Source organism: Hakea prostrata, chromosome 4 (genome assembly GCF_041222555.1).
Source record: "Hakea prostrata isolate BN-2017 chromosome 4, UWA_Hpros_2, whole genome shotgun sequence".
NCBI classification, from domain to species: Eukaryota; Viridiplantae; Streptophyta; class Magnoliopsida; order Proteales; family Proteaceae; genus Hakea; species Hakea prostrata.
Genome location: NC_142603.1, coordinates 16,813,292 through 16,832,986, shown reverse-complemented (window position 1 = coordinate 16,832,986; position 19,695 = coordinate 16,813,292). Strand labels below are relative to the sequence as shown.

The following is a 19,695-nucleotide window of genomic DNA, read 5'->3' as shown; positions in this document are numbered from 1 at the left end:
CAGGTGTCATTCTCTCATGCTGCATTTTAAATCTTACCCATTCAACTTGCATTTTCAGGTGTCATTCTCTCATGCTATGGACGACAAAATATTTTTTTTTCTAAAAAATGATGAATTTATTTGCTGATGGTGATGATTACGTGAAAGCTGAACCTTAACAACCAGCTGTTGGTAAAGATTATCCAAGTACATACAAGTGCTTGTCCATTTATAGTGTGACCCATTGTACAAGACATCCACAGAGTGGCTGCCAAGTTTGTAGGCTATAAAATTTCTTATGCTTATAGAAAAACTAATGTAATGATGCCCTAGGAAGATTCATTGAAAGATTGCATATGTTCCGATCTGTGGTTCTCAGAGCTATGTTTGACCACTTTCCCAGCTTGTTTTCAGTAACTGACCATTCCAGATGACTTACCTAATGCCTAAATATCACCTCAATGAGTCAACAATGGTGATTTCTCAAATTGAAATCATCTTTCCTAGAGATTAATGTACAACCCTAAACATTCAGTTGAAGTCCCACCTTTAAAACTTGACCAGTTAGGAAGGTAAGGTAAATAACAATGTCACACACTGTCCATGAGAGCAGAGCAGGACTTTTGTTTTCTTAATGTTCATTTGGTTGATATGAACTGGTTGAAAGAATACTTCTTTCACCACTCGGTGAAGACAAGAAAATCAAATGTCTAATCCTCAACTGCCACCATTAATTAGACCTTAAGTAGCTTCAAATCACATTATTGAGACGCTGACATGTTTAACAGGAACATTGGTGAGTACTGTAGAAGGCTAAATAAAGAGGTAAACCCAAATAGGAATTGGAGAATTTTATTAGTCATAGCATGTTCATCAAAAGTAATCCCCAATTCCATTCCAAATCCCTGCAATTAATCTCTCCTTCACATAATTTCACTTCATACATTTTAAGAGATATCATAATCTCTCATCCTTATACACTCCATATGGTGAAAAAGAAATAATCTTCTTCTTGGACATTCTTGCAGCTGCTGGTGCAAGTGGAAACATGGTTAACGAAGCAAATGATGTAGCATTTTCACAGCAGAATACTGTGCCCCTTTATATGGATAAAACAATGCCCAATCATGATCAAACCATCCATTTTCTTTCAGCTAAGTATCTACGTTTTATGTTTCTAACCATGTTAATTGACACATCAGGAATCAGATTGAAGTTCTTTATTTTCGGTGAAAAGGCAGTTTATTCCAAAATCAAAAAGCTAGAGAGTTGACTTGATATTTGAAGGGATAATCCAGTAAAATGTTGGTCCTTTCAGGTAGCGCATGGTAGTATGGCTGAAAGCAAACACAGGAGTAGCAAATTGAATCTTCCAAGAGTACAACATTTTGATTTAAAAAAAAAAAAAAATCAGCCAAAAATAATCTATTTCAGAATCCACGGGGTAGTTCCAACCTTAGTCCTGCTTATCCTGAAAGAACAAAAAGAACTCTCACATTACACAAGGTCAAAAACAGTTCAATACTGAATATTGGAAGATGTTCACTAAGAATAATATAACAGATGATCATCTAAAGGAAACATCACATTGGAGATTGGTATATCCATAGGACTGCTGCTCAATCAGGTTCCAAAGCTCTTTTGGGACACTAATTGGAAAACCTGATGGCATAGTTACAATTCATTTGAACGGTAAAGAAACAAGAAACTCATGAAAAAAAAAAATTCAGACAGACTCAGTTCCTTTTGCCACTTCCAATTACATTGAGGATTGACCTAAGTCTTCTGAATTGTCACTTCACATACAGACCTCCTAGTTTGGACCAGACAGTATATGACCGGCAAGACATGTCACTGAAAAAGTACTGCTATTAACTTAGAAACTGATGATCTAATATTATTGTACGACTCCTCACCTTCCCCTCCCCCGGTCCCCCCTCTTTGGCCATGCATTCTAAGATCAATATTTTAGCTCAAGTACTTAATCATTGGTTTTTTGCATTGTACCCTGTTGTTATGTGTGACCCAAATTCTTGTACCCAACTTCGAAGATGGAGTGAGACCCGCACAGACATATATGCTGATGGGTGACCTAAATGACCTGCTTCATGAGATTTGTGATGCAAGCAAATGACCCAATGGGTCGCCCCGTTACACAATTAAACTCTATAAATATGAATACTATGTTCTATTATGGAATCATTTTGAGACTTGGGATTTTCACCTTACAGTTTTAGGTGAGTTCTTGTAACAATGTTTTAGCAATTGGTTGAGAGATCTCCATTGTAATCTTCTTCCTACATGGTGAAAGTTCTTCGCTCATGGACGTAGCACACCAAGTTGGTGTGTGAACCATGTTAAATCTCTTTGTTCCTTCAATGTGTGGTTTCCTCGTTTCTTTTTAACACCTACGTTTGGAATCACTGCATCGATTAACTATAATATAGCTAGAAACATAAAAAAATTGCTTCAGCCCATAGGCAATCTGAATCATAAACCGAAAAACACAAGGGAAAGCATTCAGTATCCTTAATTATTCCTTCATACTGTCTAAATTTGTATCCCACATTCCAAACAGTTCTCATACAAAAGTACGTTACCATGAGATACTAGGTGACATAGCAAAGAAACCTGAGCTAAGCTATCAACATTGCAGCTCAAGTTTAGACCACTGATTTAAAACACCCTTAACAGCAGCATGAAGCACTATCAACTTGTGTCTCACAACCACTAGAACCAGCTCTCACCTTCCCCAAAGCAATCATTAAGATAGATCAAAGAAAAAGAGACACTTGAATTTAAGATGCCAGGCAATTAATATAAGATGCCCGGCAATTAATATAGGGAAGAGAAATGCAACCATTAAACTTTGTTTTTATGGGAAAAAAGAGACTTGAATTTAAGATGCCAGGCAATTAATATTATTTTAGAATACAAAGAGATTAAGTTTATTATGATTTAATTAGAGAGAAAGAGAGGAGACATTTTCCTTTTAGTAGGAGAGAAACGTAAAACTTAGCCTAAATTCAATTCTTTCGGAATATGAAAAGTTGTATCTAATTTAAGAACAGTAATTTTTTTCCCTTTCCAAATGTGCATTTCTACCATCAGTTGTATAGAAAAAATAAATAGGAAGGTGAATAGTTACGTAGATAATAGGTCAGGTAATAGGAAATAATGATGGAAATGAGTGAGAAATAGAGTAACTAATTCATTATAATTTGGATTACAAATTAGTGGAGACCAAATTCCAAATCAATTATGAATTCTTTATCATATATATATATATATATATATATGTAGAGAGAGAGAGAGAGGGAGGTCTCTAAGAGTTGCAATGGGGGTTACCCGTATGGCCAGTACACGTTGAGCCAAGTAGTCATTTTTACTGTTTTTTTGGTCTTAGCTTTCTCCCTATACATGCAAGCTACCGTATCCTTTGTACATATGCAAGAAAGTTATAGAGGGGCCTAAGAAGTGGTATAGGCACAATTGCACGCATGCCGCTTCATCCTTCCTCTACAAAATTAAGAAAATATAAGACAAAGACATGCCATAACTACATTTTTACCTTGCTAGAGTTCCCTTTCAGGTTTTCCGAAAAATATAAAGAAAACCTAATAAGATTAGAGTGGAGCTCTTACCATACTAAAGACAAAGATTTTATTGACCAAACAACAAATTTACACACACATTCATGTTCATAGTTGCTTAGAACACCTAAAGAGAAATTCTAAGAACTAGAATTAATCCATTTTAGTAAATTTGTTGTTTGATCAATAAAATCTTTATCTTTAATATGGTAAGAGCTCCACTCTAATCTTATTAAGTTTTCTTTATATTTTTAGGGGAACCCGAAAGGGAAGCCTAGCAACGTAAAAATGTAGTTATTGAACTGTCTTTTTCTTATATTTTCTTAATTTCGTAGAGGAAGGATTTGAAGTGGCATGCCTACAGTCGTGCCTCTTACCACTTCCTAGGCCCCTGTATAACTTGCTGCATATGTATAGAGCTTGCATGTATAGGGAAAAAGCCAAGACCCCCCCCCCCAAAAAAAAAAAAAGAGCATATTGTATGTACCAGCAATTTTCTTCTCTAATTATTCTGAGGGCCTTATCGTAATTATCTTCGGCCATCTATAAAAATGTATTAAAAAACTGCTAACATAGTAGCTTTTTCTTTAAGAAGTCTTAATTGGTAATTGAATTCTTCTATTTCATTTTCTAATCGTTCAATTTTGATTTTCCATAACAAAACATATGAAGTTCTCTTTTATACCAGCTTAATTCTGTTTCTAATACTAAGATATATATATATATATATGGACTAACTCCCTAAATGGCAATTCAAACTAAGAAACTAAAGTAATTAGAAACTAAATATCCTAAGAATCTAATTTCTAAAATCAATTAAATAAACAAAGACATTACAACAACAACATGCCTTGTCCCAACTAGATGGATTCTTGCCTTCCAATCAACTCTGTTTAAGGCCATGCTAGATATAAGGCTTAAGCTATGCATATCCTTTCTCAATGCTTCTTTTAAGGTCATCTTAGGTCTACCCTAGCTCTTCTAATTCCTTCAATCTGGATTAAATCACTTCTCCATACAAGGGCATTTACAACCCTGTATTGAACGACCAAGCCAACTCAAATGACATTTTCCACAGCTTATTGCTTATCAAGGCTACTCCTAGACCAGCTCTAATATGATCATTCCTTATCTCGTCCTTCCAAAATTTTCCACTTATCCATCTTAGCATCCTCATTTCAGCCACACTAGATTTATCCATATGATGCTTCTTAACAGCCCAACACTATGCACCATACATCATAGCTGGTCTTATAACAGTCCTATAGAATTTTCCTTTGAGCTTTAAAGGAATATGTCAATCACACAAGACCCCAGACGCACCTCTCCACTTCATCCACCCTATTTCAGTTCTTTGGGAAACATCATCGTCTATTTTAATTCTTTGAGAACAAAGACATTAGTTCCCCAAATAATATGTTCTCTATAATCCTAATATCCCCATGATTTCAACTGAAACTGCTTCATCTTGGTCTAGAAACCTGGTTATGTTTGCCCAAGGCTGTGTTTCTACAACAAATGCATAGCCCACCAGATCTGGTTGTTTCTTGGATGGGGAACCCTTGTCTTAAACCGTGGAGGTGATGGAATAACATGTAGGTTGAAATCCACCGCCAATCTTCCTCAACTTACAAAGTGCCTTCAATCCAAGCACCCTGGGAATACTTTGCCAAAGGCTGAGAATACTATTCGAACTGAAATCAGTAAAGAAACAATAATTCTGGCAAGCAAACCTGAGAAATTTTATGTAGTAATCACTGTATTTATTCTTCCCCTAGGGTGTCTAATTAGTGCCAAACAGCCTCACACCTTATAATAGAAATAGGAAAGACACACCTAAAAGAAATGGAAGTTAAAAACCTATTAGACCCAGGACTCCTTATAACTTGGACACTTACACAGAAATCCAACATAAGAAAAGACTATTCTGCCCTAACAACTTAAGTCGGGCAGAACTTACATGATCACAGCAACTGTTTCCATATATAAACTACGAGCTCCAATTACAGGACCATTAAGAGGACCATTTCGCTTTAAAACTAAAGGATCAAGGGCCTATGACCTAGGTAACCAAACTGGGCTTATTTGATTAGGGCTCCGAGAGGTGCACGAGTATTATCATCTCATTAGCAGACAGAGATGAAATAGTGCATCCTTTAAAAGCAGAATTTCAACACATGGAAGATTCTAATGAAAGGTCTACATAACAGAAATCGAAGTAGACAGAGCTGAAATAATGGACGATGAGGTAATGGCTCAGAACACTCCACAAGAAATCATTGACATTCATGATAATGTTATTAATGCAGCAGACCCTTGTGCCCCAAGTCTTATTAGATTAGATGTTTAACAATGCTGAGGACTATATGAATTCAACATTACCCGTTGATATTGATTAAGAGTTTGTCATGCCACCATGGTCCTCTAATGACACAAACTCCATGCCGCCCCCCCCCCTTCCTTCCCTTTTTCTCTTCTCTTCTCATTGCTAAAAATTTTGAGTATGAAATTCTTCTTAAGATGGAGAGAGTTGATGCCGCTTCATCACCAAACTGGGATTGTTAACGTAGGGATCAGTTCAAGGTTGGTTATACACATGTTGGATTCCCATGGGTTTTCGATGCAATAGGCCATTTTTGCTGGCCTAAACTATAGGTAAGGTTGCATACAGGATTAGTTAGTTTGTTTCTTTACTTGGATTATGCTGTTTTGTGTTAGTTCATTGAACTTGTTCTGTGGTTCATTTTAAGTTGCGAGTAAAAGTTTTAAGTGTTTAATGTGGTTGGAATAGGAGTTTGTTTTGAGTCAATTTCCATTTCCTAGTTGGTTTTAAGTTAAGTAGTAAGACAAGGATTGGGTTAGGCCTTTCTTTTCTCAGTGGAGTCTATTTTGAGTCTAAAAATGACGATGTACGAAGGGCAAGTATTGAGTGGACTTCTGATAATGAAAAGGCTATTTGCTGCTATCTTCTGTTGAAAATTTATCTAGTGTTCAATTGAGGCTCGTAGGGTCATTGCTTGATCCAATTGACACCTTATGGTGCAAAGCTCAGGTGGATTGTTTGAAGGAGTTGCTGTTTAATCTGGTTGACACCTCACAGTGTGAAGCCCAGGTGGAGATATGTCAGAAGGGATAAAAGGAATATTGTCCATCTTTTAAAGAATATGGAGCAGAAAAATTCATGAATACCTGCGAAGCAGAAGACTGAGCTGGAGCATTGTGCTTTGGAGGTGCATCAAATATGTAAGAACATTCAGTGTATGCTGAACCAATACCCACACCAGCACCAAGCGCTATGGAAGCCCATCGCGTCACAGGACTCCCTGTTGAGATATCATATTATATTCATTAGATGATCATGGAAATATTTGCAACAGAATAATAAAACAGTAGAGTATAATGGTTAGCATCAAAATGACACAATAATATATCTTCTTAGGCAGTAGAGTCTTCTTGAGCTACCACCTAACTGTCAGAATAGGGAATCCAGTGACTTGCTATATAATATCACAGGCTGTCAGTGGCAAAGGAGCAGTCAATTGATTAAAACCGAAAGTGTATAAAGTCAGACGAACACCTTGGAAGTTGGGAGAGAAATTGGTGGAACTGGAATTGGCGAGATGCTTCAAGGAGTAAAGAGTACAAGAATTGAATTGGCAGGAAATTTTTTTTTTAATTGAGTTATTTTACAAATAAAACATTGCCTCAACTACATGATGCCACTAGCCTTGCTCAGTTGCATTTTGCTACAAGCGTGGCTGATATGGAAGCTGACAGATTAATTGTACAAAAAAAAGTAGAAGGTTTATTCCAATTAACACATAACATGTGTGCTTAAACTATAAGAAGATCCAAGACCAGACTCAGCAGAAATTAAGGAAGGTTGAATCCTAAGCTAAGGAGAAGTACAGCTCATTGTGGATAGAATACAATTTGATGATGATGGTATCTTTTATCATCTCTTGTGTTTCACAACAAAAACGCCCATAAATACTGATAATTTGATTAAGGAAAATATTCAACTTATGAAGCATTCCAAACTCAAGTAAACCAATGGGGAAGGAGGCGGAACTCAAAGAGGGAGTATGAATATAATGGGGTAAGATAACAAATTCCTCCAGTTACATGAATCATCATCGGCTAAACAGGATAACAAAGAGACTATATATTATAAATGAAGGATTTATCTCTTTAAAAACGGATAAGTAACAAGTGACATTTGAACAGTGGGAAAACAACTCAGAATTTCAAACTCCAAAACAGAAAATTTGAAGGAAGAAATAATTATGGCACATGTCTGTATCCATTCATATATGCTGCATCAAGGAGTTGCAGGCATTTTCTGATGCCAAAAAAGATTCACAGATTTAGGATGCCACAACCCTTAGCTGGCAGTCTGTTTATCTCCAAAACAAAAAGAATGCCCTGCTACCTGTTAATTTTCCCTTTAAATCCACTATCGGAAAATCATTAAGAAGTTTATGCCTCATAAGAACGATAGGAAATGGTCGTTAATTAAAGCCACTGAAATTCATTTTACCCCTTAACGTTTGTTCCCACTGCAAGGATGCAATCAGCCTTTAACAAAAACCTTATCTGATGTAGCAATGGCACATTTTGAGACATAAATCCTTGAAATGTAATTACAATTTCTAGTCTGATGATTTCAATTCCCATTCAAACACCCTTGCTCCCGGCGGCTGAATCATTTGCAGAAGCAGCCAAACTTTTCTACCGATTCAAAGGGTAAAAACAAATATTGTTCTGAATTTCTCGTTTAAGGAAGCCAAAAATAGGGAAAACAGCTTAGAATCAGGTCTCGCAACATGCATGAATCCATAAGAAATTATCAGACTCTAATTGGCTATTTTGAAACAAAAATAGAACACGAATGTATTATTGTAACGAATACAATCAAAATGCTATTAAACTCACTGAAGAGAAGGAGACCGCCAAGAGCACCAGCCGAGGACGAGTAAACTACCCGACGAAGCGCGAGATCAAGGCAAGCATCCCATTTGGCATTTAGGTCAAACTGGGAAGGGATTTGCTTGTTTTCCCCCATTGAAGAAGCTTCTTTGCTTGTCGCCTCCGGTTTTTCTTCCTAGACTGTGAGAAGCAGAAACAAAAGTGAGGGACCGGACGAAAACCCTCGGTGTTTTCCTGTTGTTGGCGTATGAGCGTATTGTTCACGGCGCAGACAAACTTTTAAGGAAGAGAATTCTATCTGGTTGTGAAGCTCCTACACCTGCATAGGGTCGTTCCAGGTCCAGCCTCAATCTCTGGGCCGAGCCAGATTCGACATGAGGCGGATTACTGACGTTTTTTCACTTAGGTGTATCCCATATGGGCCCACTTTTGAATCAACATGATTTTTTAAAAATTTTTTATTTTGATTAATTTCTTTAATTTTTTCAGTTTTTTATCAATCCACACAAGAGTGTCAATTGTGTATCGAAACCGTTTAACCGTATCAAACCATACCATCTAACACCGTACCTTATCGTAGGTTCAAAATTAGGTACAATACATATCGAAACCGAATACAGTTCTAGTTTTAAGCATTCATATCGTATGTACCGAAACAGTACCAAATTGATATCGTTCGAATTAAGGGATATAAATGTAATTTTACAATTAAAACACTTTACATTTACCCTATCATTAATTCAATTTTCTTGCTTTGTCCTTCACTCATCTTCTTAAATTTACTTGTTTTGTCTCTATTAATTAGATTTATTTGCTTTGTCTTTGTTAATATCATATTTTATCGATTGTTTGATCGCAATTTTATTAAGATCTTAATAAACTAATAACAAAGCGGCATAAGTTCGTTCATACAAAAATTGTATCGGACTAGATATTGTGTTTAAACCGTTTTCCCGCACCGATTAATACCAAAATTGTATCAAACCATTTTGAAAATACGGAAACCATACCGTAATGTGTAAATTTTCAGAAGATCGAATATGAAGTTGTGAAATTTAACTTTTGCCCCCATTATGGTGGACTAGTAACTTAACCTCAATTCTCCCGACCATGGCGATTGTAAGGGTCCGGATCTTCTCATCCGAGGAGGCATCTACATTAGAAATATGGGTCCCCACCCTATATATAAACTCTTCGGATTAAAAAAATTAAAAAAATTAAAAAGTGAAATTTCACTTTTTGCCTTCCATTGTAAGGGGCTAGCATCATTGTGTTAGGACAGTTTGAATCAGAAATTTAAAGTTTTAATAGTCTTTGAAGATCGAATCTCATACAAGTGTGCGGTATTAACACTAGGCAACATTAGCTGTAGATCATGAAGAGTATTGGATTTTCCAGTCACATCTGGGGAGATAACCCCTGCAATTCATACAATAACCCCTGGAGTGCATCCAATCAATGGAGCAATATGTTGGATGATAATAAGAGCAACATGGAGGAGACCTCGCATCTTACGGATGGACCTTGCAAGTGAAGAATTCAGTTTAATCGATGACCCACTACTCAAATCCTCAGACATAATCTCATGGGGTTTCAGTCTACTCAAGATGATGGGTTCTCTATGTCTAGCGGTTTCTGTTTCTTCCGCTCAGCTGGACTTGTGGGTTTTGAATGATGCTGTGAAGCAAGCATGGAGTAAGAAGCTCAGTATCAATTTTCAATCAATCATAGCTCATAGCTGAGTTTGATCTTAATGACTTTTTCTTTTGCAGCGAGTTTTTTGTAACAGACCATCCTAGACCTGTGATAATCTTCTTTGGTTCTGAAAGGATACATATGCTATTGCATGATCTGTTTACTGGGCAGTTTAAGGTGGCCAACAAGAATATTGGGATTCGTCAGTCTCTTTTGAGGTTAGCTCATTTCAACAGCTTTATCAGCTTCTGATTTGTCTTCAGATACCTTTAGCTTCATCTTAGTCCAAATTTGTTTCTACAACTTCATATTTAAATTTCACTTTTTGCCTTCCATGATTATCTGTACTTGGAGTTCAGATTACTGATTTATGATATAACAGTGTTTTCCTATAAATATTTTGTAGGATTCCAAAATTGCTTCTGCTACTTAGATCCTTTCTTTATTATGAGCTCTATTCAGTGCTATATCTGTACCTATCTTTCCTTACACTTCTCCTTTTAGCACATTCAATAGGAATCAATCATGTTGATAATAGAGCATTAAAAGGTGTCCACTGTACATAATCATGCTTTTTATTTTTTAATGAGAACAAACATATCTGTATCTAAAACAATGTCCATGATACATTACTTGTTAGCTAATTTAGGTCTAGTTGCCAAATCATGAGCAGTCTTGTGGGATATGGGAAAAAAAGAGAGCTAAGAAACATGTTCTGAGTTAAATTTTAATCAAATTTCCCATATCCCACAAGACTGAAAATATCTCCTGTCTGTGATTTGTTATGGAACTTAATTCCAGTTGAATCCATCAATGTATCCTGAAGTCCTCTGGCTTCCTCAAGGAACTGTAAATTGAACCTGTAAATAGAATTATTACTCCTACCGGATTTAATAGATTACATCTCAAATTTCTCAATCTTGAGAAATGAAACACAATACCAATAGAATCTCCATGCTTCACCAGGTATCAGAATTTAAACAGTCTGCCTGATAGCTTCACCTTCACCAGAAACTTCAGGTAAAACAAGAACCCACCATCTCTGGGACTATAGGATCTTTCAGAACACCCAAGGCTTATGTTTGCTGAGTTGGAGACTGGTTGCTCTGCATTCCCTCACTATGAAGTCCTATTGAGATATATCCCAACAATTTGAATTATGAAGTCTTCATTGATTCTGTGTAATTGAATGAAAGAAGGAGAAGTAGCCTATGTAAACGAGCCTTCCCTTTGGGCTTCGGGGAAAAGGGTTTTTAAAGAAAAAAAAAAAAAAAAAAAAAACACCCCCCCCCCCCCCCCCCCCCCCCCCCCCCCCCCCCCCCCCCCCCCCCCCCCCCCCCCCCCCCCCCCCCCCCCCCCCCCCCCCCAGCCCACCCCCAGCCCATTGTCTCCATCGCTCCCCGGGTTTCCAATTTGAGATCTATCTAGCAGGCTAGAATTTGGTATATTCTGGTTCACTTAAATTACAAGAAGATAATAATGATGACCTGGAAGTTATTCAGAAACATTCATTTTATGCTCATGCAAACTGCTTCTTTTCTTTTTCTTTTTGTGTGCGTGTTTTGGGGGGGGGTTAATTGAAAGAGTAATTAAGGATGGCTTTGATGAATTAAGGATCAGTGATTACTTAAGTTGAACAATTTCCTTCATACAATTGAAATTCCATGCTTGGAGGAGATTCAGATTAATACCTCTGCCATTACCTCTAGAGTGAGAGAAATGCCTGCTTCATCTGCTTCCACTCTTATATCATCTTACTGATAAGTTATAATCTTGAGTGGCCTCTTGACGATAAGAAGGCCACTAAGTGCTAGAGTCCTCCATATGTACTTTGCTGGCCTTCACAAGCTTCTCCAACTTACAGTTGAATCCTGTACCCTTCCCTCCTCATAAAGGGTTCAGACCTGATGCAGTTAACTGCTGGGAACCCACCAGAAAATCATTTGCCCAACCAACCCTTCCATTTGGATTGAACCTGGGACTGTTTGGCATTTTCAAAGATTCTCCTCAGGGATTTCTCGCCATAAATGTGGACTGGACTGAAACAATCTACTCCCCTTTCTCCCTGATCCTCTTTTCTTTCGCAAATGGGAGAAGAGTTTTAGTTTCCAGTGTTTCCACTTATCGCTCCTTGTCCTCTCTGGGGAAGCCACCTCATATTCGAATTTTCAGGTTGATTTCTTCTGACATCAAAATCTAAAGGTGAGAAGCAGTCCCACTTTCCATTTGTTTATAGCCTTGAGTTCTTTTTGTAATCTGGGCTCTCTTTTTGCTGGAAGAGGGGGATACCACAGATATTGTTGTTCTGTATTCCCATTCTTAATCCTACTGTTTCAAAGTCAGTTTTTCTAGCCTCTTCATACTGATCTGCTGCCATTCATTCCCCAGCTACTGCATAATTAGCCAACTCGGATGGTTGCTCATGGGTCTTTATATTTAAGCCAGTGTGCTGCAGAAGTTAAAAATTAATGTTCCAGGTTTTCCTTTTAACCTTTGAATCTGCCAAATTGCTGTTTGTTAATCAGTCTGAATAAATATTATGATGATTTGAGAAACCAAACATGTTAATATTATGATGATTTCAAACCAAACATGGTTTGAAATTTCTGTCTTTGTGTCCCCCCCCCCCCCCCCCCACTTTCTGGTGATCAGTGCGAATCAGTAAGTCATCTGCATTGATTGTCAGTCATCCTAGTGAAGGTTGACAGAAAAGAAACAAAGAGAAAGGAGAAGTGAAGGTAGTAAAAATTACATTAGCTTTCCCTCAGAGTATATGAGGCTTTAAATTAAAAGATATTAATGGAAGTAAGGAATGCCCAGACGAGGGACAGTATGAGAAAGGAAAGGTTAATTAAGGAGAGTTTAAAGGGTGGAAAGATTCTTGTAAAAAGATTGCCATCCTATTCTAATCATTATCTCCTTGGCCCTGTTACAAAAACAAGAGGGGTAGTAAAGCTCACATATGAGTGAAAAAAGCTTTCACTCCCTAGGGCAGTCAGCATTAGTAAGCCCTGCAGACAGCAATTGTGTCTCTCCCAGGAATTAGTAATAATTTACCATTAAAAACTGAACAGCAGTATTACGATCCTGGTTAGAAGGTAGGGTGGTCTTATGAGAGGAGGTAATTGTAAAGAAAGATTGGGTTTGTATGGTCAGTTGTAGGGTAATTGTAAGGGCATGTATGGGTTGCTATGGCAGTCACTAATCCTAGACTATAAATGTTAAGAGGATAAGACAATTACAGGTAATGAAGAATGATATTCCTAATCTCTTAACACTCTCTCTATGTTTCTTCTTTTTCTTTCCCAATCCTATCTTCTAAATGGCTGTTCTTCCCCTTTGATATTCCTCTGCTCTAAGCTTCACATACAGGATCGTATCACAGTAATCCTACACTACTGCTATCATTCTCTCCACACACTTATCATCAAAAGCGATAGAGAAACACTTGATTGTTCACCTTTTAACTCATATACGCTTTAGGTACTGATTTTACTCTCTGTGTGCGTAGAGAGAGAGAGAGAGAGAGAGAGAGAGGATCTGGAACCCATGAAAGAAAGCAGCCATGGTATAGAGAGAAAGAGAGATGAAAAGGGTATAAGCAGTGCAAATTGAAAAGGGTTTTCTTTGGTTTTCCTATCATAAGAAGAAATGATGGTATGGTGTCCTAAAAACTTAGGTAGGATTTTTTTTTTTGATAATTATATATTCAATGTATTCATTCTGTTTGATTTACAGCACAACTCAAAGGCAATTCAAAAGAAACCCTAATTCAAGATTACATCATCTTTCGATCATTTTCATCATCTTTCGATCTTGAATGTAAAAAGAGAAAAATTTATTTACAAGTACACCCCAACAGTTTGATTATCAACTGTTGAATCATATTTTGATGATGTGGCACGATCTATAACTTTGGCAGTAGCCAGCAACTACAAATAAAAAATCCCATCCCTTCTCTTATTATGTGTAGGAGTATATAACAAACTTCTAGATAGAGCAAGGTAGAATATGGAAATAGTAGGCAATGGACAATACTAATAGTAGTCGAACTAAAGTGACTTTGGTCACATGTGTAACTGCTTTGATGAACTTTAATGAAGTTTTCTTTTACTATTAAAAAAATTTTAATTTTTAATTGGGATTTAATCACTTCTCTCATATAAGGGTTTAATTATAATCTTTGAATACGAACTGAGAATGTCATTTACATTCGTTATCTTTACCCGTAAAAACTATTTTTAATATTAAAGGGGACCAATAATGATAATATTTCACATGTAGAAAAAAAAGTGGAAAAAAAGGGGAAAATTTAATGGAATTTTTTTTCTTCATAAAATGGGGCGCCCCGGACCTTTGTTAAAACCCAAACTGATATATTACACTGTGAGGTCCTATATCTATCTTTTTTTTTTTTTTTTTTTTTTTGAGTATTTTTAACGTGATCTTTTAAGTAGGGTGAAACTCTAAGCTCATTTTTTAAGTGAAAAAAATAACTAGTGACCCAATTTCAACGAATGCCAATATTATTGGTTACCAACTTACCCACGGTTAAACATTCCGTTAAGTAATTTAAAATTTGAATTGAAAATGACTTTAATGCCCTTAAGGGAGTGTGTTATGTCTAATTATCCTTCATATCCAATTCTTATAGGGGGAGGGTGAAAGATTCTCCCTTCCCCCATTTTCTTCCTACTCATTGCCAAAAACCTCCCACCACCACCCAAATCACCCCACCCCCTCCCTTTGCCGATGACCCCCCCCCCCCCAATTTCAACGAATGCCAATATTATTGGTTACCCACGGTTAGACATGAATATAAAAGAGTCGCCAAATATATAGTCATATCACTAGTAGATCTGAGGTTGTTTGGCAACAATTCTTAGTTTTTCTCCCCATAATGGGTGAGAAAATCATTTATGGCGTACTTGTGCGTATTTCTCATCTCTAGCTCTTCAAATCTTGTTTGATAATAATAGAATAGGCAAGTGCCTATGGCAAAATGGACTTAAAATCTTGTTTGATAATTCCAAAAATGGGCATCATTTTAATAAATAAAACCATCTTTAAAAACAAGTTAAAAAAACTCTTGAGAAACTCTTTTAGAGCAACTACTAATGCTGAAAGAGATAAAAAAATTATGAATTATTTTTGCTTTCTCTTTCAATGAAATATTTGAATGCCTCTTTGCTAGATATAAGAAATTATTGGACATTGACACCCGATAGAGATCAATTGCACTCTCTGTTATGAAATACCTTACTTTACCAAAGATCATCTTACATTCTACCAAAACTAACTGGTATATATAAAATACATTGGATCTAACCAAAGTAGTCCTAGTCCTGAAGAAGGTTTATCAACACTTTAGTTGGCTCTTCATTATCATGACCATAAATAGCTCATGTATCTAATAACTTTGGCAAGTCGAATGTACCTTTTCCCTGCAAAATTACTACATGGAAATGAGTGGATTTTATAGTGCATTTGATATCTAAACAAACCCCCCCCCGCCAAAAAAAAATTTGAAGAAGCAAAAGCAATAAACACCCGGTGAGACTGGCCCCAAGGGTATGAATACTCAACTAGAAGACCTGAAGCTCCCTTAGGGTCTGTTTGATTACATGAATCTAGAGATTTCAAATCTTTGGATTCATGAATGTGAGATTTATACCCATTTGATTGTGAAAATCCCTAGATTCATGAAATATAGAGATACATCTTTTTATACTGAAAATGTGAATCTGTATATTTATGGGTATGAGGCGAAATTTAGAAATTTCACCTCTACTATAAAAGTGCTAAACATTTGCGCATTCACACAAATCACGTAGACCAAATAGTTTTTTAGGATAAATCCACAGATTTCATTCCACAACCAAACAATTAATTGTTTGAATTATGACTCTATATATTTGAAATCTATAGTTTGAAATCTCTAAATATTTAAAATCTCCAGACTCATATAACCAAATAGACCCTTTTAAGCAATAGTCCCTTGTACCATAAAAACATGGCAGCTTAGCTCTAACTTTTCATAAAACAGAATACTTATCTTCCCGCTTGTAAACTACGTGATCTTAGTAAAGTCATAGGATTACAATGTCTTTGGTTGAAAAATGAAAAGCAACCAACTTAAATAATGATGGAAGATGCACTAGATGTTGCCCATTAAACTTCAATAACAATACCTAATGTATACAGTCACACTAGATTATATATACATTTTTGCGACACTTTGTAATAAACATTGTCGAATATATGTATTGTTGCAGAATTCGGTCCTTTCAATACGATCGCTCGAACCTGAAAAAACATAAAAACATGCTCAACAGGTGTGGTCGAGTTTCGTCTCCGACGAACAAGCTAGTTCAGAATGAACAGAAGGATCAACCTCAATATCTCAATCAATTAAATAATTCAAGAGTGCATACCTCATAATGATGAATATGTGGGTATTTATAGATCCTAGAAGAGGTTACCTTAATTGTGCAGTAATGGAGTTCGAATAGTACTCTATAATTGTTGCTAACTTCCTGAGAGAGGAATCTTATCTGCCAAGAGAGTATTATTTGGATTGTAGTTGTGGAGTCCGACTTGGACTCTAAGAGTAATACAAAATACCCGACTTGTGCCTATCTTTAAGGAGGTTAAATGTGATTCAAATTGTACACCTTGCTTAGTGCCTTTGTTTTATTCGTGGTCCAACTAAGGTTTGATCAGTCCAATTCTTCTTTGGTCGACCTAGGTAGGTCTATTATAAAATATCTGTAATAATATGCATTTTCACCAATATTTCCCACACTTATCTAGAGGTGCCATCAAGTCATCAACTATCTATTTTCTCCGATGGTAAACTAAATATGATTTTTTGGTAACGATTTTTATAACCATTGGAAAAAAGGCATTGCCAAAAATGCCTTTCTTTCTCTAAAGGGATTCCACCTTTTGAAAGCTCCAATAGGAAATAGTAGAAACAAGAGATATTCAAAGGAGGCCTTTAATGATAAATTTGCTCCAACCCAATTCCTTGACCTTCTCCAATTTTGCACAAGTTCTTGAAGAACGAATGAAGATTATTTTTTGGATGCTTTGGATTTTTTTTTTTGGGTGAAAAGATGAAATTTCATAAAACAAGAAGGCAAGAAAAAACACAAGAGGTCTTGAGAATATAACTCAAGAAGTCAAGGCTCGGAAACGGACCACACTGTCTTACTTGCCAACCACTGCGCTCTCCTGGCTAGAGCATCGGCTACAAAATTAGCCTCTCTAGAGGAAAAACAAAAAGACCACCTAGGAATCTGTTGGACCAAGATGCTTTGGATTTGAGTACATGTATGCTTTGAATCCTTAACATTATAGTACACGTTACGAGGAGAAGGCAATAATTCGGCTGATAACTTAAGCATTGCATGGGGCACAAGATCAACTCCCTTAATTTTTTTTTGCCACAAATAACCCTCCCCACTTTTTATTTTGGCCAATTTAAATAGACGAATTAAGATGTAAGCTACGTAGAAGGTTCAAGTTTAAATAAAATTACACTAATATTAATAGTAATAAAATAAAAAAATCTAGGACTAATAAGTTGAAATTTGAGTACGACAGGAAGTCTTGTTTACTACAAAACCTTTTACCTATGTATATATAGTAGGTATTGCAGAGCCAAACGAATTAAACATAATCATGGATCAGGGAATTCAAACTGGTAGAAGAAGAAATCAACTCAAAACCTATTTCCCTCGAGAACTTGTTAGGGAGGTTCTTGTGAGATTGCCAGTGAAATCTCTTCTGAGGTTCAAGTGTGCCTGCAAGGAATGGTTCACCTTGATCGGGAATCCTCAGTTTGCAAAATCTCAACTCCAACTATCAATTCCTGCACGTGAAAGTGGAATCATCTATCGAAAAGAAGAATCATATAAGTTTTCCTGTATCGATTTAGATGTAGAAAGAGGAGTTGTGAGCAATTTCGATTTCAACGTAGAAGAAATTGTTGGGGAAGCCGTGTTACTTATAGCCTCCTGCAATGGTCTCCTTCTCTTACGAAGAACTACTTCAGATAATAGAAGAGAATACTCCGTCTGCAACCCCTTAACCAAATGTTATTCGAAGCTTCCTCAATTCTCGCCATGGCCATGGCCATGGTAAGGAGCTAGCATCATTGTGTTACGACAGTTTGACTCAGAAATTTAAAGTTTCCATCGTCTTTAAAGATGGAATCTTGTACAAGTGTGCTGTATTTACACTAGGCAAGAAAGAATTGGATATTAGCTGTAGATCATGGAGAGTATTGGATATTCCTGTCACATCTGGGTTGCTAATCCCTACAATGCATCCAATCAATGGAGCAATGTATTGGATGATGATAAGAGAACCATTGACTAGACCTTGCATCTTACAGATGGACCTTGCAAGTGAAGAATTCAGTTTAATCGACAACCCAGTAGGCCAATCCGAACACATATTCTCATGGGGTTACAGTCTACACAAGATGATGGGTTCTCTATGTCTAGCGGTTTCTGTTTCTCTCGTTCAGCTGGACTTGTGGATTTTGAATGATGCTGTGAAGCAAGCATGGAGTAAGGAATTCAGTATCAATTTTCGATCAATCATAGATAAGTTTGATCTTCGTAAATTTTTCTTTTACAGGACGATTTTTATGACTGAGCATCCTAGCAGACCTGTGATAATCTTCTTTGGTTCTGCAGAGAAACGTTTTCTATTGTATGATCTGTTTACTGGGCACTTTAAGGTGGCGAACAACAATATTGGGATGCATAAGTTTAGTTCTAAGTTTGTTCATGTCAACAGCTTTATCAGCTTTTAATTTGTCTTCAGATACCCTTAACTTCATCTTAATCCAAATTTGTTTCTACAACTTTGTCTTTAAATTGCACTTTTTGCCTTCACTGATTATCTGTACTTGGAGTTCAGATTACTGATTTATGACATAGTAATGTTTTCCGATAAATTGCACTTTTCTTAATTGGCCGAATTTCTAATTATCTTTTTAGCTTTGGGTCCCACCAATTGAACACCCCAAATAAATGTTTCCAATTTGATAAGAACTCTCACCCGCAACAAGGACTTTTAGAAATTCAAATGAATTGGGTGAACCACAAACTTTATTCTTATCTGGTCCCACTAGTAAATTCACCGACTGATTTAGAATTCTTAGCCGCATCTAAGGATTTTTTTTAAATTAAAAAATATTGGTCAAACTACTAACTTGAAATTCATCTTGGGCCCACATGAGAACTCCCCAAATGAAGGTTACCAATGTGAATAGAACTCTTACCCGCATCAAGGACTTTTTGAAATTCACATGTATTTGTCGAACCACAAACTTCATTCTTATCTGCGGGTCCCACTAGTGAATTCCCTAGAGGAAAGTTACCAATTGATTTAGAACTCTTAGCCGCATCTAAGATTTTTTTAAATTCAAAATTGTTGGCCGAACCACTAACCCCCAATTCATCTTCGGGCCCTTGATAACTTT

At 36.6% G+C, this 19,695-nt stretch overlaps 2 protein-coding genes across 2 annotated transcripts; one reads left to right on the top strand and one right to left on the bottom strand.

The window, feature by feature from the left end:
- Positions 1–1,253: 1,253 nt before the first annotated feature.
- Positions 1,254–8,772, bottom strand: LOC149018229 (MICOS complex subunit MIC10-like). The gene is made up of 3 exons (XM_089152540.1): positions 8,508–8,772; positions 6,762–6,895; positions 1,254–1,450 (listed from the first exon to the last, which is right to left on the bottom strand). Exons 1-3 carry the CDS (start codon positions 8,635–8,637, stop codon positions 1,436–1,438), a joined length of 279 nt encoding a protein of 92 aa, XP_089008666.1. The 5' UTR covers positions 8,638–8,772; the 3' UTR covers positions 1,254–1,435.
- Positions 8,773–17,882: 9,110 nt separating this feature from the next.
- LOC149018228 (putative F-box protein At1g14315) lies at positions 17,883–19,023 on the top strand. Its single transcript, XM_089153862.1, has 2 exons — positions 17,883–18,202; positions 18,309–19,023. Exons 1-2 carry the CDS (start codon positions 17,883–17,885, stop codon positions 19,021–19,023), a joined length of 1,035 nt encoding a protein of 344 aa, XP_089009988.1.
- Positions 19,024–19,695: the final 672 nt, after the last annotated feature.